The 14,979-nt window shown below is 40.9% G+C and overlaps 1 protein-coding gene across 2 annotated transcripts in view; it reads left to right on the top strand.

Moving 5' to 3' along the window:
- The first annotated feature begins 351 nt into the window (after positions 1-351).
- secisbp2 (SECIS binding protein 2) overlaps positions 352-14,979 on the top strand; it is a 31,396-nt gene continuing 16,768 nt past the window's right edge. For both annotated transcript variants that reach the window (XM_061980392.1, XM_061980391.1), the window contains exons 1-8: positions 352-539; positions 2,493-2,611; positions 2,737-2,827; positions 2,902-2,959; positions 8,055-8,272; positions 8,352-8,409; positions 9,552-9,652; positions 12,729-12,875. In XM_061980392.1, the coding sequence (XP_061836376.1) occupies positions 531-539; positions 2,493-2,611; positions 2,737-2,827; positions 2,902-2,959; positions 8,055-8,272; positions 8,352-8,409; positions 9,552-9,652; positions 12,729-12,875 (801 nt within the window). In that variant the 5' untranslated portion in view covers positions 352-530. The remainder of the gene's footprint in view (positions 540-2,492; positions 2,612-2,736; positions 2,828-2,901; positions 2,960-8,054; positions 8,273-8,351; positions 8,410-9,551; positions 9,653-12,728; positions 12,876-14,979) is intronic.

Genomic DNA, 14,979 nt, shown 5'->3' with positions numbered 1-14,979 from the left:
GGAAATCTGGGAATTTTTGGGAATTTGTCAAGAGAAAGCCCGCAATTTCTTAATAGACTGAACAGTCGAATCGGGTGAAAAATGTGGAAGGGGTAGTCGCCAGAAAAAAGGGTGGAAACAGGGCTTTGGAAAAACAGGAATTCTGGAAAATCCTGGAATTTTTTTTAACTTACAAAAATGATAGTTTGAATTTCCAGAATGGTGGAATGTGTTTAAGGTGGAATGGTTTGAATCGGTTGAAAAATGTGGAATTGGTGGAAGTTTGAAAAATGGCCAATTCATTTTGAATTGGCTATTTTGAGCTCCAATTGAATCTAAAAAGTTGCAGTTCCTGGCGCCGCCGCTGGATGTCGCTGTCCGCCTAATAACATATCAACATAGTCTCCACGCCAGGCTGCTAGTTCCTCTTACATGGCAGCTGTCAGCGTTGTCTTCATAGTTCCGAGCAAATTCAACAAGTGGGAGAATGACAACCCGAGGAGCTTCGCGTGATCGCATGGAGACGTGACGGCGCAAAGGGAGGCTTCAAGATGGAGAAGGTAGTGGAGGAGAAGATTGTTACGACGGTTAGCACGCTAGCTAGCAGCTAGCTAGCTGTGACGGCACACGGTGGACGTTTCGAACTTCGAAAAGCTGAGCTATTAACCGTGAAAAACGATCGTAAAACTGTTAGATACGACTGAGAAACACCCGTTTTAGGATTATAGACTTATTGGTAAAGTTTGTACAAGTAATAGTTGTGTTGACCAACAGTTGTTGAGTAAAGTTGTTTTGAATGACGCCTGTGCTGATAAATGGCTGATTGCCTAATAAATGCACTGTCGTAACTGTAACACATGCCTAAAGTGGCGATTAGATTAGATTAGATTACATTAGATTGGTTTATTTCAAAAGGGACAATACAATTTTATAAAACACATGTCTACACATGGTTAAAAAAATCCAGAATTGGCCAGAAGGCTAGTTTTCATCTGTAGTCCTGGCCATGATGTCAAAAACTTAGACTTCTTTTTATTGTCTTTCAAATTTGAACTTTACAGGCTGCCCTTTGTCACCGATTCTGTTCATAACTTTTATGGACAGAATTTCAGGGCGTTGAAGGTATCTTGATTAGGATTAGGTCTCTGCTTTTTGCAGATGATTTGGTCCTGATGCCTTTATCTGACCAGGATCTTCAGCTCTCACTGGATCGGTTCGCAGCCGAGTGTGAAGCGACTGGGATGGGAATCAGCACCTCCAAGTCCCAGTCCATTATTCTCGCCCGGAAAAGGGTGGAGTGCCATCTCCGAGTTGGGGAGGAGATCCTGCCCCAAGTGGAGGAGTTCAAGTACCTAGGAGTCTTGTTCACGAGTGAGGGAAGAGTGGATCGTGAGATCGACAGGCGGATCGGTGCGGCGTCTTCAGTAATGCGCACGCTGTATCGATCCGTTGTGGTGAAGAAGGAGCTGAGCCGGAAGGCAAAGCTCTCAATTTACCGGTCGATCTACGTTCCCATCCTCACCTATGGTCATGAGCTTTGGGTTATGACCGAAAGGACAAGATCACGGGTACAAGCGGCCCAAATGAGTTTCCTCCGCCGGGTGGCGGGGCTCTCCCTTAGAGATAGGGTGAGAAGCTCTGTCATCCGTGAGGAGCTCAAAGTAAAGCCGCTGCTCCTCCACATTGAGAGGAGCCAGATGAGGTGGTTCGGGCATCTGGTCAGGATGCCACCCGAACGCCTCCCGACATGGCACTGCCATATTTATTATTGAAGTCACAAAGTGCATTATTTTTTTTAACATGCCTCAAAACAGTAGCTTGGAATTTGGGACATGCTCTCCCCGAAAGAGCATGAGGAGGTTGGGGGGGGGGGGGGTAGAAGCGGGGGGTGTATATTGTAGCGTCCCGGATGAGTTAGTGCAGCAAGGGGTTCTGGGTATTTGTTCTGTTTATGTTGTGTTACGGTGCGGATGTTCTCCCGAAATGTGTTTGTCATTCTTGTTTTGTGTGGGTCCACAGTGTCACAGTGTGGCGCATATTTGTAACAGTGTTAAAGTTGTTTATACGGCCACCCTCAGTGTGACCTGTATGGCTGTTGACCAAGTATGCCTTGCATTCACTTGTGTGTGTGAAAAGCCGTAGATATTATGTGATTGGGCCGGCATGCAAAGGCAGTGCCTTTAAGGTTTATTGGCGCTCTGTACTTCTCCCTACGTCCGTGTACCACTCCGTACAGCGGCGTTTCAAAAAGTCATAAATTCGACTTTTTGAAACCAATACCGATGATTTCCGATATTACATTTTAAAGCATTTATCGGCCGATAATATCGGCAGTCCGATACTATCGGCAGTCCGATACTATCGGACATCTCTAGTTGATATGCCACATTTTCAATGTTTTTGTGAAGGCCGTGTAAGTTGTGACCAGTTTTAACCTCCTCGGGTACCGAGTTCCACACATTTGCGCTTTAGGTTTGTTACGTCATGAAACTTGGGTCCGGTGTCTTTTCCAGGAGAGCAAAGTGACACCTGCTGAGCCGACGTTGGAACCAAAGAGGAGAATCGAGTCAGCAAAGCAACACGCCGGCTCACCTCGTCATGTTAGCTTTGCAAACCAGCACAAGCCAAGAAGGTCGGTACATATTTGTGTTTAACATGGCAACCAACATGCATTGTGTCTGATCTTGTCACAGTACACAAATAATCTCTGTGTGTGTTTGTGTGTGTGTGTGTGTTCATTTTGGTGAAAAAAACAAGCAACCAGTCTGGTCTGAGTTCATCAAACATTAAAGGAGCGATGGCAGGAAAAGGAGGTGATCAGTCGTGGAGAGATAGACCGCAGTCAAAGGTTAGCCTGGCTTGTTTAATCTAAATGTGGCCTGTTGTCGGAACTGTCAAATCAAGTCATGTAAACCTCTGCAGGCGTCGACCAGGAGCAGTGACCCTCGTGTGCAAAACTCAGCGAACGCACCGAGAAGAGGTACAATCCACCAGATTGTACCCTAGAAGCCGTTTATGTCGACCAACTCCTCAGATTCCGATCCTCCGTTTTCTGTCTTGTTGCCGCTCGGGTCGAGGTCGACCGTTTTGGACGACGTGGATTTGAGACTGAGAAATGGTGTGAACTACCATCATTAGCGCTAAGTGGAGGTGTCGCGATCATGGTATCAGAACAGGGGTTGATTCGATACCAATATTTTGGTACCGGTACCAAAATGCATTTCGATAGTTTTCTATACTTTTCTAAATAAAGGGGACCACAAAAAATAGCATTATTGGCGTTATTTTAAAGGGGAACATTATCACAATTTCAGAATTGTTAAAACCATTAAAAATCAGTTCCCAGTGGCTTATTATATTTTTTGAAGTTTTTTTTCAAAATGTTACCTATCACGCAATATCCCTAAAAAAAGCTTCAAAGTGCCTGATTTTAACCACCCGTCCATTTTCCTGTGACGTCACATAGTGAAGCCAACACAAACAAACATGGCGGAAAGAACAGCAAGCTATAGCGACATTAGCTCGGATTCAGACTCGGATTTCAGCGGCTTAATATGTATTGAAACGGATGGTTGTAGTGTGGAGGCAGGTAGCGAAAACGAAATTGAAGAAGAAACTGAAGCTATTGAGCCATATCGGTTTGAACCGTATGCAAGCGAAACCGACGAAAACGACACGACAGCCAGCGACACGGGAGAAAGCGAGGACGAATTCGGCGATCGCCTTCTAACCAACGATTGGTATGTGTTTGTTTGGCATTAAAGGAAACTAACAACTATGAACTAGGTTTACAGCATATGAAATACATTTGGCAACAACATGCACTTTGAGAGTGCAGACAGCCCAATTTTCATCAATTAATATATTCTGTAGACATACCCTCATCCGCTCTCTTTTCCTGAAAGCTGATCTGTCCAGTTTTGGAGTTGATGTCAGCAGGCCAGGGAAGCTAGGGTCCATAGGGGGTTTAGCTCGCTCGTCTGCGGGAACAAACTGCCGCCATTGCTTGCCGTGCTACCGAGGGCCTTTGTCCCTGAATTGCTCACACACTCCGGCAGATTCAATGGGGGTCTGGCGGCAGATTTCTTTGACTTTATCGTTGGAAATGCATCTGCTTTGAGTGCCGCAGGATATCCACACATTCTTGCCATCTCTGTCGTAGCATAGCTTTCGTCGGTAAAGTGTGCGGAACAAACGTCCAATTTCTTGCCACTTTCGCATCTTTGGGCCACTGGTGCAACTTGAATCCGTCCCTGTTCGTGTTGTTACACCCTCTGACAACACACCGACGAGGCATGATGTCTCCAAGGTACGGAAACTAGTCGAAAAAACGGAAAATAACAGAGCTGATTTGACTCGGTGTTTGAGAAAATGGCGGATTGCTTACCGATGTGACGCAACGTTGTGACGTCATCGCTCCGAGAGCGAATATTAGAAAGACGTTTAATTCGCCAAAATTCACCCATTTAGAGTTCGGAAATCGGTTAAAAAAATATATGGTCTTTTTTCTGCAACATCAAGGTATACAGGTAAAAGCCAGTAAATTAGAATATTTTGAAAAACTTGATTTATTTCAGTAATTGCATTCAAAAGGTGTAACTTGTACATTATATTTATTCATTGCACACAGACTGATGCATTCAAATGTTTATTTCATTTAATTTTGATGATTTGAAGTGGCAACAAATGAAAATCCAAAATTCCGTGTGTCACAAAATTAGAATATTGTGTAAGGCTAATACAAAAAAGGGATTTTTAGAAATGTTGGCCAACTGAAAAGTATGAAAATGAAAAATATGAGCATGTACAATACTCAATACTTGGATGGAGCTCCTTTTGCCTCAATTACTGCGTTAATGCGGCGTGGCATGGAGTCGATGAGTTTCTGGCACTGCTCAGGTGTTATGAGAGCCCAGGTTGCTCTGATAGTGGCCTTCAACTCTTCTGCGTTTTTGGGTCTGGCATTCTGCATCTTCCTTTTCACAATACCCCACAGATTTTCTATGGGGCTAAGGTCAGGGGAGTTGGCGGGCCAATTTAGAACAGAAATACCATGGTCCGTAAACCAGGCACGGGTAGATTTTGCGCTGTGTGCAGGCGCCAAGTCCTGTTGGAACTTGAAATCTCCATCTCCATAGAGCAGGTCAGCAGCAGGAAGCATGAAGTGCTCTAAAACTTGCTGGTAGACGGCTGCGTTGACCCTGGATCTCAGGAAACAGAGTGGACCGACACCAGCAGATGACATGGCACCCCAAACCATCACTGATGGTGGAAACTTTACACTAGACTTCAGGCAACGTGGATCCTGTGCCTCTCCTGTCTTCCTCCAGACTGTGGGACCTCGATTTCCAAAGGAAATGCAAAATTTGCTTTCGTCAGAAAACATGACTTTGGACCACTCAGCAGCAGTCCAGCTGGTGTCGGTCCACTCTGTTTCCTGAGATCCAGGGTCAACGCAGCCGTCTACCAGCAAGTTTTAGAGCACTTCATGCTTCCTGCTGCTGACCTGCTCTATGGAGATGGAGATTTCAAGTTCCAACAGGACTTGGCGCCTGCACACAGCGCAAAATCTACCCGTGCCTGGTTTACGGACCATGGTATTTCTGTTCTAAATTGGCCCGCCAACTCCCCTGACCTTAGCCCCATAGAAAATCTGTGGGGTATTGTGAAAAGGAAGACGCAGAATGCCAGACCCAAAAACACAGAAGAGTTGAAGGCCACTATCAGAGCAACCTGGGCTCTCATAACACCTGAGCAGTGCCAGAAACTCATCGACTCCATGCCACGCCGCATTAACGCAGTAATTGAGGCAAAAGGAGCTCCAACCAAGTATTGAGTATTGTACATGCTCATATTTTTCATTTTCATACTTTTCAGTTGGCCAACATTTCTAAAAATCCCTTTTTTGTATTAGCCTTACACAATATTCTAATTTTGTGACACACGGAATTTTGGATTTTCATTTGTTGCCACTTCAAATCATCAAAATTAAATGAAATAAACATTTGAATGCATCAGTCTGTGTGCAATGAATAAATATAATGTACAAGTTACACCTTTCGAATGCAATTACTGAAATAAATCAAGTTTTTCAAAATATTCTAATTTACTGGCTTTTACCTGTATATTGACGCTTACATAGGTCTGGTGATAATGTTCCCCTTTAACAAAAAATCTTACGGTACATTAAAAGGCCTTAGTGGCCACATGCGTGGACAGCACCTTTTAGCTCTTATTTCCAAAATTGTGTACACTATTGAATTGGGGTCTTAAGGCCCTTAGGTGGACACTTATACTGCCATCTAGTGGTGTCAGAAGAGTATAACATACAATGGAATTTGGGGGGAAAAAAGAAAAAAGTGTAAAAATAAGAGTTAGCATGTCACTCAACATGAAGTACACGTTTGTTACTTATGGACTAAGTACATCATATCAAAAGATGAGTCTTAGTTTTTATTCTAATTAGAGTCCAATAAGCCCAAATAGCAAAGAGAAATAAAAAAAGCATGTAAACAAACAGCTTGGGCCTTAAGAGGTTAAACCTGTTTCTTATTGCAATCGAAGAACAATTTTGTCTTTAAATAAAATAGTGAACATACTAGACAACTTGTCTTTTAGTAGTAAGTAAGCAAACAAACTAATTAGTCTGCTGACGTTGTCTCATTTATCATTCTATTTATTTTAGGACAAGCTGTAAAAATGAATTATTAATCTACTTGTTCATTTACTGTTATTATCTGCTTATTTTCCGTTTCAACATGTTCTATCTACACTTCTGTTAAAATGTAATAATCACTTATTCTTCTGATGTTTGGATACTTTACATTAGTTTTGCATGATACCGCAAATTTAGGTATCGATCCGATACCAAGTAGTTACAGGATCATACATCGGTCATAATTTAAGTTCTCACGTGTCCAGGAACGTATTTCCTGAGTTTATGAAAAAAAAAAGAAAAACGATTTTGTGACAATGAAAAATATTGATCGACTAGATACGCTCTTGTACTTGGTATCATTACAGTGGATGTCAGGTGTAGATCTACCAATGGCATTTGTTTACATTGTGACGCCGGTTAGCTACGGTGTGTAGTGAAGCATGTTTAGCTATTCCTCGTCATGCAGGTATGATACTTGCAAAAAAAACCCACTTTATTTAAGGATTAGTGATTTAGAAGTAACTAAAACACTGCTGATTGCGGATAGACATTAGCCGCTAACTAGCTAGCCATGTTTTAAAGCGCCTCTTCCTGAGGGCGTTTCAGTGTTACAACTTCACCTTTATCTTTAGTTTTTAAGCCAAAATGCGTCCATTCTCCCTTTTCTGTCTACACACTGTGTCTGCTTGTAAGTACTCTGTGATTGTGCGCTGCCGAACATGCTCCTCTGCTCGTAAAACCAGCAATGTCACGTCATGCCAGGGAACCGGTACTTTTCAACAAGAGTATAGTACGGTTTTTGATTCATTAGTACCGCGATACTATACTAGTAGGGATGTCCCGATACAACTTTTTCACTTCCGATACGATACCGATATTGTAGCCTTGAGTATTGGCCGATACCGATATCAATACGATACGATATAGGCACGAATCATACATATATTTATTCCTTATTTTGTTGTGTGGAATGTTAGAAAAGGCTTGATAAAGTGATGTTACTGTTACTGATGTTGTAGTGTTAAAACAGAAAACAATAGTCAGCACGAGTAGGTATAGGAAAAACTGACCCATTTATTATTAACCAATTGGTTACATACATTTTAACCTTCAACATAAGAGTATTACCTCAACAAATCCAATAAAAACAAAATGTTATATTTAAAGTGCAAAATAACCACTAATACCAACATAATTATAGAATAGAATAAATTAAAAATAAATTAGAAGACCCTAAAAAATAACCTAAATAAATCCAATAAAAAAATAAAAAAAAACGTTTTAAAGTGCGAACAATTCAAGTTCACTTCAGTTATTTTTTTACTGTCAGCACATGTTGGATAGTATAGTTTTGTCTACAATGTAGTGGAAGATGATTTGATTCCTCCTCCGGCTTGTCTTCACTATTCGTCTGCAGGTTTCAGAGACTCAAGACCTTCTCCGCCCTCGGCGAGGAGCCCAAAACCCACTCAGGCCGGTTTGGCCCGTTTCGAGGTGAAGATAGCCGACTTCCCGGAGCTAGCCGCCGTACCGCTAAGCAGCGCCGGCACGCCGCTGGCTCGCAAAGACCACTGGGGGCCAAATCTTCCAGGCGAGAGATGCCAGCTTCCCCCAAAGTCCGCATCACCAGGGATGGTAAGCAGGTTTTCTGTGAATGCTCACATGCTACCTCCAAGAACGTGCACCCTTGAATGAATGGATTTCTACTCAACAGACCATCAGGAAAGAATCCCCGACTCAGCCTGATGATCACATCCATGTCAGCTCCTCAAGTGGGTTAAATCAAGCATTAAAGGCACGGGTGTCCAAAGTGCGGCTGTTTTCGGACCCGCATCTTGTTTTTTTACTAAAAATGTAGTATTATAAATGAAAAATATGTGAAGATTTTACACTAATTTGCATTGTCACCTTCTGCAGTGTTTTTCAACCACTGTGCCTACAGTCTAATCTAATTTCACCTGTTTGGGTTAAAAATATTTTTTGCAAACCAGTAATTATAGTCTGCAAATGATGTGTTGTTGTTGAGTGTCGGTGCTGTCTAGAGCTCGGCAGAGTAACCGTGTAATACTCTTTCATATCAGTAGGTGGCAGCAGGTAGCTAATTGCTTTGTAGATGTCGAAAACAGTGGGAGGCAGCGTGCAGGTAAAAAGGGTGCTTAAATGCTTAAACCAAAAATAAACAAAAGGTGAGTGCCCCTATGGCATTGAAGCTTAGGGAAGGCTATGCAGAACTAAACTAAAACTGAATTGGCTACAAATTAAAAACAGAATGCTGGACGACAGCAAAGACTTACTGTGGAGCAAAGACAACGTACATCCGAACATGACATGACAATCAACAATGTCCCCACAAAGAAAGATAAAAACAACTGAAATATTCTTGATTGCTAAAACAAAGTAGATGTGGGAAATATCGCTCAAAGGAAGACATGAAACTGCTACAGGAAAATACCAAAAAAAGAGAAAAAGCCACTAAAATAGGAGCGCAAGAAAAGAACTAAAACACTACACACAGGAAAACGGCAAAAAACTCCAAATAAGTCACAGGGTGATGTGACAGGTGGTGACAGTACACCTACTTTGAGACAAGAGCTATATTGATGCATGCTTGGTTATGGTTTAAAGTCATATCCAACAATTGCGACGACAACTTTTTACTGCCAACTGACTTTTTTAATGATTTCTGCTGGTGGTGTGCCTCCGGATTTTTTCAACGCAAAAAATGTGCCTTGGCTCAAAAAAGGTTGAAAAACACTGACCTACTGTATACCACGAAGCTAGGATGTTGTTTGGTTCAGATAGCCTAGCACAAATTTGCATCCTTGAATTTTTTCTGTATGTAGCCCTCCGTGTTAAGTTTAGACATCCCTCCTTCAAATTTATTTTCCAAAAGTGTGTGTGTCTATGTGTATAGGTCCAGCGGGTCAACCCGGAGTGACGTCATGGGCTAACGTTGCCTCTCAGCCGCCGAAAAAAATCTTTGAAGAAAAGGCAGTCAGCAGCAGCCAAGTTCCGGTTAGTGTAATTAATACTCTTTCCTCAATTAGCGATCAAAGGTGTTTATTTACTCAACCACAGAGAGTACTTGACATTTATTAGGAGGGGAGGCCTTTAGATTTAGTTGCTATTATGTTATATTTTAATCTCGACTGCACAGAGGCGTGTAGTCACGCGCTGCATTTCCTACACTACTTGGCTAAATTGTATTTGTCAAGAGTATTTTTAATGTAACATGCTTTTTACTTTTACATGAGTATTTTTGTGAAGAATAAACTGTACTTTTACTCTGTTACTTTGAGTTTAATTCAGCTACATTTATATATGCAGTACAGGCCAAAAGTTTGGACACACCTTCTCCTCATTCAATGCTTTTTCTTTATTTTCATGACTATTTACATTGTAGTTTGTCACTGAAGGCATCAAAACTATGAACGAACACATGTGCAGTTATGTACTTAACAAAAAAGGTGAAATAACTGAAAACATGTTTTATATTCTAGTTTCTTCAAAATAGCCGCCCTTTGCTCTGATTACTGCATTGCGCACTCTTGGCATTCTCTCAAAGAGCTTCAAGCACACCTGTGAAGTGAAAACCATTTCAGGTGACTACCTCTTGAAGCTCATCGAGAGAATGCCAAGAGTGTGCGAAAAAGTAATCAGAACAAAGGGTGACTATTTTGAAGAAACTAGAATATAAAACATGTTTTCAGTTATTTTCACCTTTAACTCCACATGTGTTCATTCATAGTTTTGATGCCTTCAGTGACAATCTACAATGTAAATAGTCATGAAGATAAAGAACACACATTGAATTAGGTGTGTCCAAATGTTGGCCTGTACTGTAGACAACCTATTGATTACTGCAAAGATAAATAGTTTGACTCGTGAGACAGACTTGAGTCACATGACTCTGTTTCACCGTAAGCACTGGTGACGATTGACTCCATTTCACCAATCAAACGGAGCCTGGCAGTCACATGACCGCACTCGAACTACACACTATAAAAAGTGACCTGACGTCAGACGAGGAAGCAAAACTCTTCAATATTTACTTACAAAATAGGAAAAAGAACATTTATATCACGTACTGTCATCTGTGTCAGCGGAAATGTTCACATTTCTGCCTCCAATAATTTCCCTTCCAGTGGAATTGTTCACATTTCTGCCTACAAGAATTTCACTTCCAACTCGAAAAAAACCCACGTTGCATGAAAGTTGAAAATGGTTTTTTTATGTTTTAGCTACGCATATGCTAACATTAGCCCTGTTATAATGATCATAATTAACTATGAAAAGTGTTTATTTTGTAGTACTGTACATGCTGTAGTAGTCTTTCTCACACAGGCACCCACTTATGCCAGTTGTAGTGCAAGTACTAGTAAAAAATAGCTACTAAATAAATCAGAAGTTAGTTGCCAGTTGCCCAGTACTTTAGCATTTTGTTCACTGAATACTTAATTTATTATTCGGATAACTACTTTTTCTTTTTAATTGAGTCATATTACTGTAAAGTAACATTGCTCTTACTTAACTACAATTTTGGCTACTCGACACACCTGTAATGCTGCATACAGCAACACTTCCTCTCTGGTCTTCACCGTAAACATCAGCTTTACAGATGCCACGTTTGCTGTGCAAGTGCAGCCTGTTGCAGTAATGGTGTTTGTCATGAACTTATTATTATTATTCTAGACAAAAGTATTGGGACACTTAGGACTACCACTTGACAAAAGTATTGGGACACTTACACTGGCCAAAAGTATTGGGACGCTTACACTGGACAAAAGTATTGGGACACTTAGGACTACAACTGGACAAAAGTATTGGGACACTTAGGACTACCACTGGACAAAAGTATTGGGACACCTACACTGGCCAAAAGTATTGGGACACTTAGGACTACAACTTGACAAAAGTATTGGGACACTTAGGACTACCACTGGACAAAAGTATTGGGACACCTACACTGGCCAAAAGTATGGGGACACTTAGGACTACAACTTGACAAAAGTATTGGGACACTTAGGACTAAAACTGGACAAAAGTATTGGGACACTAACGACGCAAACTGGACAAAAATATTGGGACACTTGGAACTAAAACTGCACAAAAGTATTGGGACACTTAGGATCAAAACTGGACAAAAGTATTGGGACACTTAGGACTACAACTTGACAAAAGCATGGGGACACTTAGGACTAAAACTGGACAAAAATATTGGGACACTTGGAACTAAAACTGCACAAAAGTATTGGGACACTTAGGATCAAAACTTGACAAAAGTATTGGGACACTTAGAACTACAACTTGACAAAAGTATTGGGACACTTCGGATTACCACTGGACAAAAGTATTGGGACACTTAGCACTACAACTGGACAAAAGTATTGGGACACTTACGACGAAAACTGGACAAAAGTATTGGGACACTTCGCACTAAAAGTAGACTAAATTATTGGGACACTTAGGACTACCACTGGACAAAAGTATTAGGACACTTACACTGGACAAAAGTATTGGGACACTTGGGACGAAAACTGGACAAAAGCTTTGGGACACTTAGGACTAGTTATTCTTATTATTATGAGTCTTTTTTGTTTCTCTACGACAGGGGTCGGGAACCTTTTAGACTGAGAGAGACATGGAAGCCAAATATTTTGAAATGTATTTCCGTGAGAGCCATATAATATTTTTTAACACTGAATACAACTAAATGCGTGCATTTTTAAGTAAAACCAACATTAGAGTACAACACGTCTGTTATTCTTTTTGATAACATTTTTATTCTGAATCTAACTAATAATGAATAAAATGCTTCTTACCAATAATGCGACTTCTTGAACAGGTGCGGTAGAAAACGGATGGATGGATTAAAATGCATGAGAATGTTTTATATTTTGAACGTTATTTTTAACACTGATTACCAGTGGAATTATTCATTACTTGTTGTGTTAAGCAATGTCAGCTAAAATTAATCTAAGAGCCAGGTGCAGTCACCAAAAGAGCCACATCTGGCTCGAGAGCCATAGGTTCCCTACCCCTGCTCTATGGGAACATATGTTTAAGTCTGGTCTGCTTGATATGTCGTCAGACGGAGGACACGTGCACACAGCAAGAGGAGGGAATGTCAGGGAAGAAAAAGCGAAAGAAAAAGAAGAAGAAATCAAAAGACACAGACGGAGGCACCGAAGCTGAGCCGGAAGATTTACCAGTTCCCCAGGAGCCTCCCAGGTTTGAGGTAAATGCGTCCCTAAATGCTGACTTGTGGTGCAACCGTACAACAGCCTCATGTTTCAGTACGTAAGTACCTCGGTACAGGAAGGGAACAAAATACCAAGGCATTAAACTTATCTTTTGAACTTAAATGATTTTTCAAATCGATCATAAATAACTGCCAACTTCTGGCAGATAATTCTTCACTAAATACCTTCAACCTCAAAAAAAGAAGTACATCGATGTAGAATTAGTGGTGGGCATCTTTGGGCGCCGCACGATTCCATTACAATCCATAATAACGAGATGTAAAAGAGAAGTGAGCACTGTAGCAGCCTGCTAAGCAGAGTGTCTACATGTCGAGCAGAAATGCTTGTTTTGTCTTCGTGCCTTCTTATACTATGAATGCCTAGTAGACGCTTTCCCCCTACATCTTCTGTCTTTTAAGCGTGGAGCTCAAAGAGGTGTGTGTCATCTACTTTATTCATATCTATGTCTTACAACGTTGTCGCACTGTGTGGATACTATTCACTCTCTTGACTTATCAATATATTTGCTCATTTCCTCCTCTTTGCTGAAGTGTACGAAGCATTTATTCTTTTGTCGTTTCACTATTGATTGATTGATTGAAACTTTTATTAGTAGATTGCACAGTGAAGTACATATTCCGTACAATTGACCACTAAATGGTAACACCCCAATACGTTTTTCAACTTGTTTAAGTCGGGGTCCGCTTAAATTGATTCATGATACAGATTAGGGATGTCCCGATCCAGGTTTTTGCACTTCCGATCCGATACCGATATTGTTTTTGCACTTCCGATCCGATACCGATACTGACCGATACCGATACTGGCCTATCCGAGCATGTATTAAAGTTTAAAGTTATTTAGCCTACTTAGTTGTCAGAATCATGTTGAAAAGGGTTTTAGTACTCTTGATAACAACTAGCCAGCTGAATTAGGGGAGTTTGAATAATACACAATGGTTGGTAACAAGAAACTGACCTGTTTATTCAAGGATAAACACAAAATAGACAAAATTATACATGGCAAACAGAAATGGCATTGCTGGGCGATATAGCCTTTGTTTAATATTGCGATATTTTAAGGCCATATTGCGATACACGATATATATCTCGATATTTTGCCTTAGCCTTGAATGAACACTTGATGCATATAATCACAGCAGTATGATGATTCTATGTGTTTTGATTGATTGATTGAGACTTTTATTAGTAGATTGTACAGTACAGTACATATTCCATACAATTGACCACTAAATGGTAACACCCGAATAAGTTTTTCAACTTGTTTAAGTCGGGGTCCACTTAAATTGATTCATGATACAGATATATACTATCAGATATATACTATCATCATAATACAGTCATCACACAAGATAATCACATTGAATTATTTACATTATTTATAATCCGGGGTGTGGATGGGGGCGCCGGATGTAAGTGTCAAAAAGACAGCCAAAAGAGTTTGATATGAGAATAAATCTAAAGTTAAAATATAGGGTAGAAATGCACCCATTTGCAGGAAATGTAGTCTTTATTTTCAAAATTTTCTTTCAAGGTTTGCATGTCTACATTAAAACATTCTTCTTCATACTGCATTAATATATGCTACTTTTAAACTTTCATGCAGAGAAGGAAATCACAACTAAAAAAATCACTATTTTTTTCATACGGTGTTGATGTGGACATTTTTGCCTCGGCATTTTGATGGTGTGGGCGTGTGGCTACGAATGGAGATAAGCGTCTCGACAGACGTTACAATATTTGAACAATGGTGACGAAAACTATTTTCTCTGTCGTGTCCGTGTGTCGAAAATTGTTATGCGCTTATTTTTTTATTTGATTTTGTGCGTGGCATAGATTTGCTATGCGCAGAGGACGCTTAAACAGTGCGCAATTACACAGGCGAGCACCTTAGAGGGAGCGTTGCTCGCACGGCTGCTCTAGCATCACAGCTAACGTTAGCCATGCTGCTACCTCTCTGCTCGGGGAGGACGTATACGTATGTGACGTATGACGTGACAGTATGTGACGTGTGTAAGAAGGTGCACTTGCTGTCTGTGAGAGGGAGACACAGGAAAGAGTGAGAAGAGCCTGTCGCATA

This window comes from Nerophis lumbriciformis, linkage group LG20 (genome assembly GCF_033978685.3).
Source record: "Nerophis lumbriciformis linkage group LG20, RoL_Nlum_v2.1, whole genome shotgun sequence".
Lineage (NCBI taxonomy): Eukaryota > Metazoa > Chordata > Actinopteri > Syngnathiformes > Syngnathidae > Nerophis > Nerophis lumbriciformis.
Note: the sequence above shows the minus strand (reverse complement) of the source record. Positions and strands in the feature narration are given on the sequence as shown.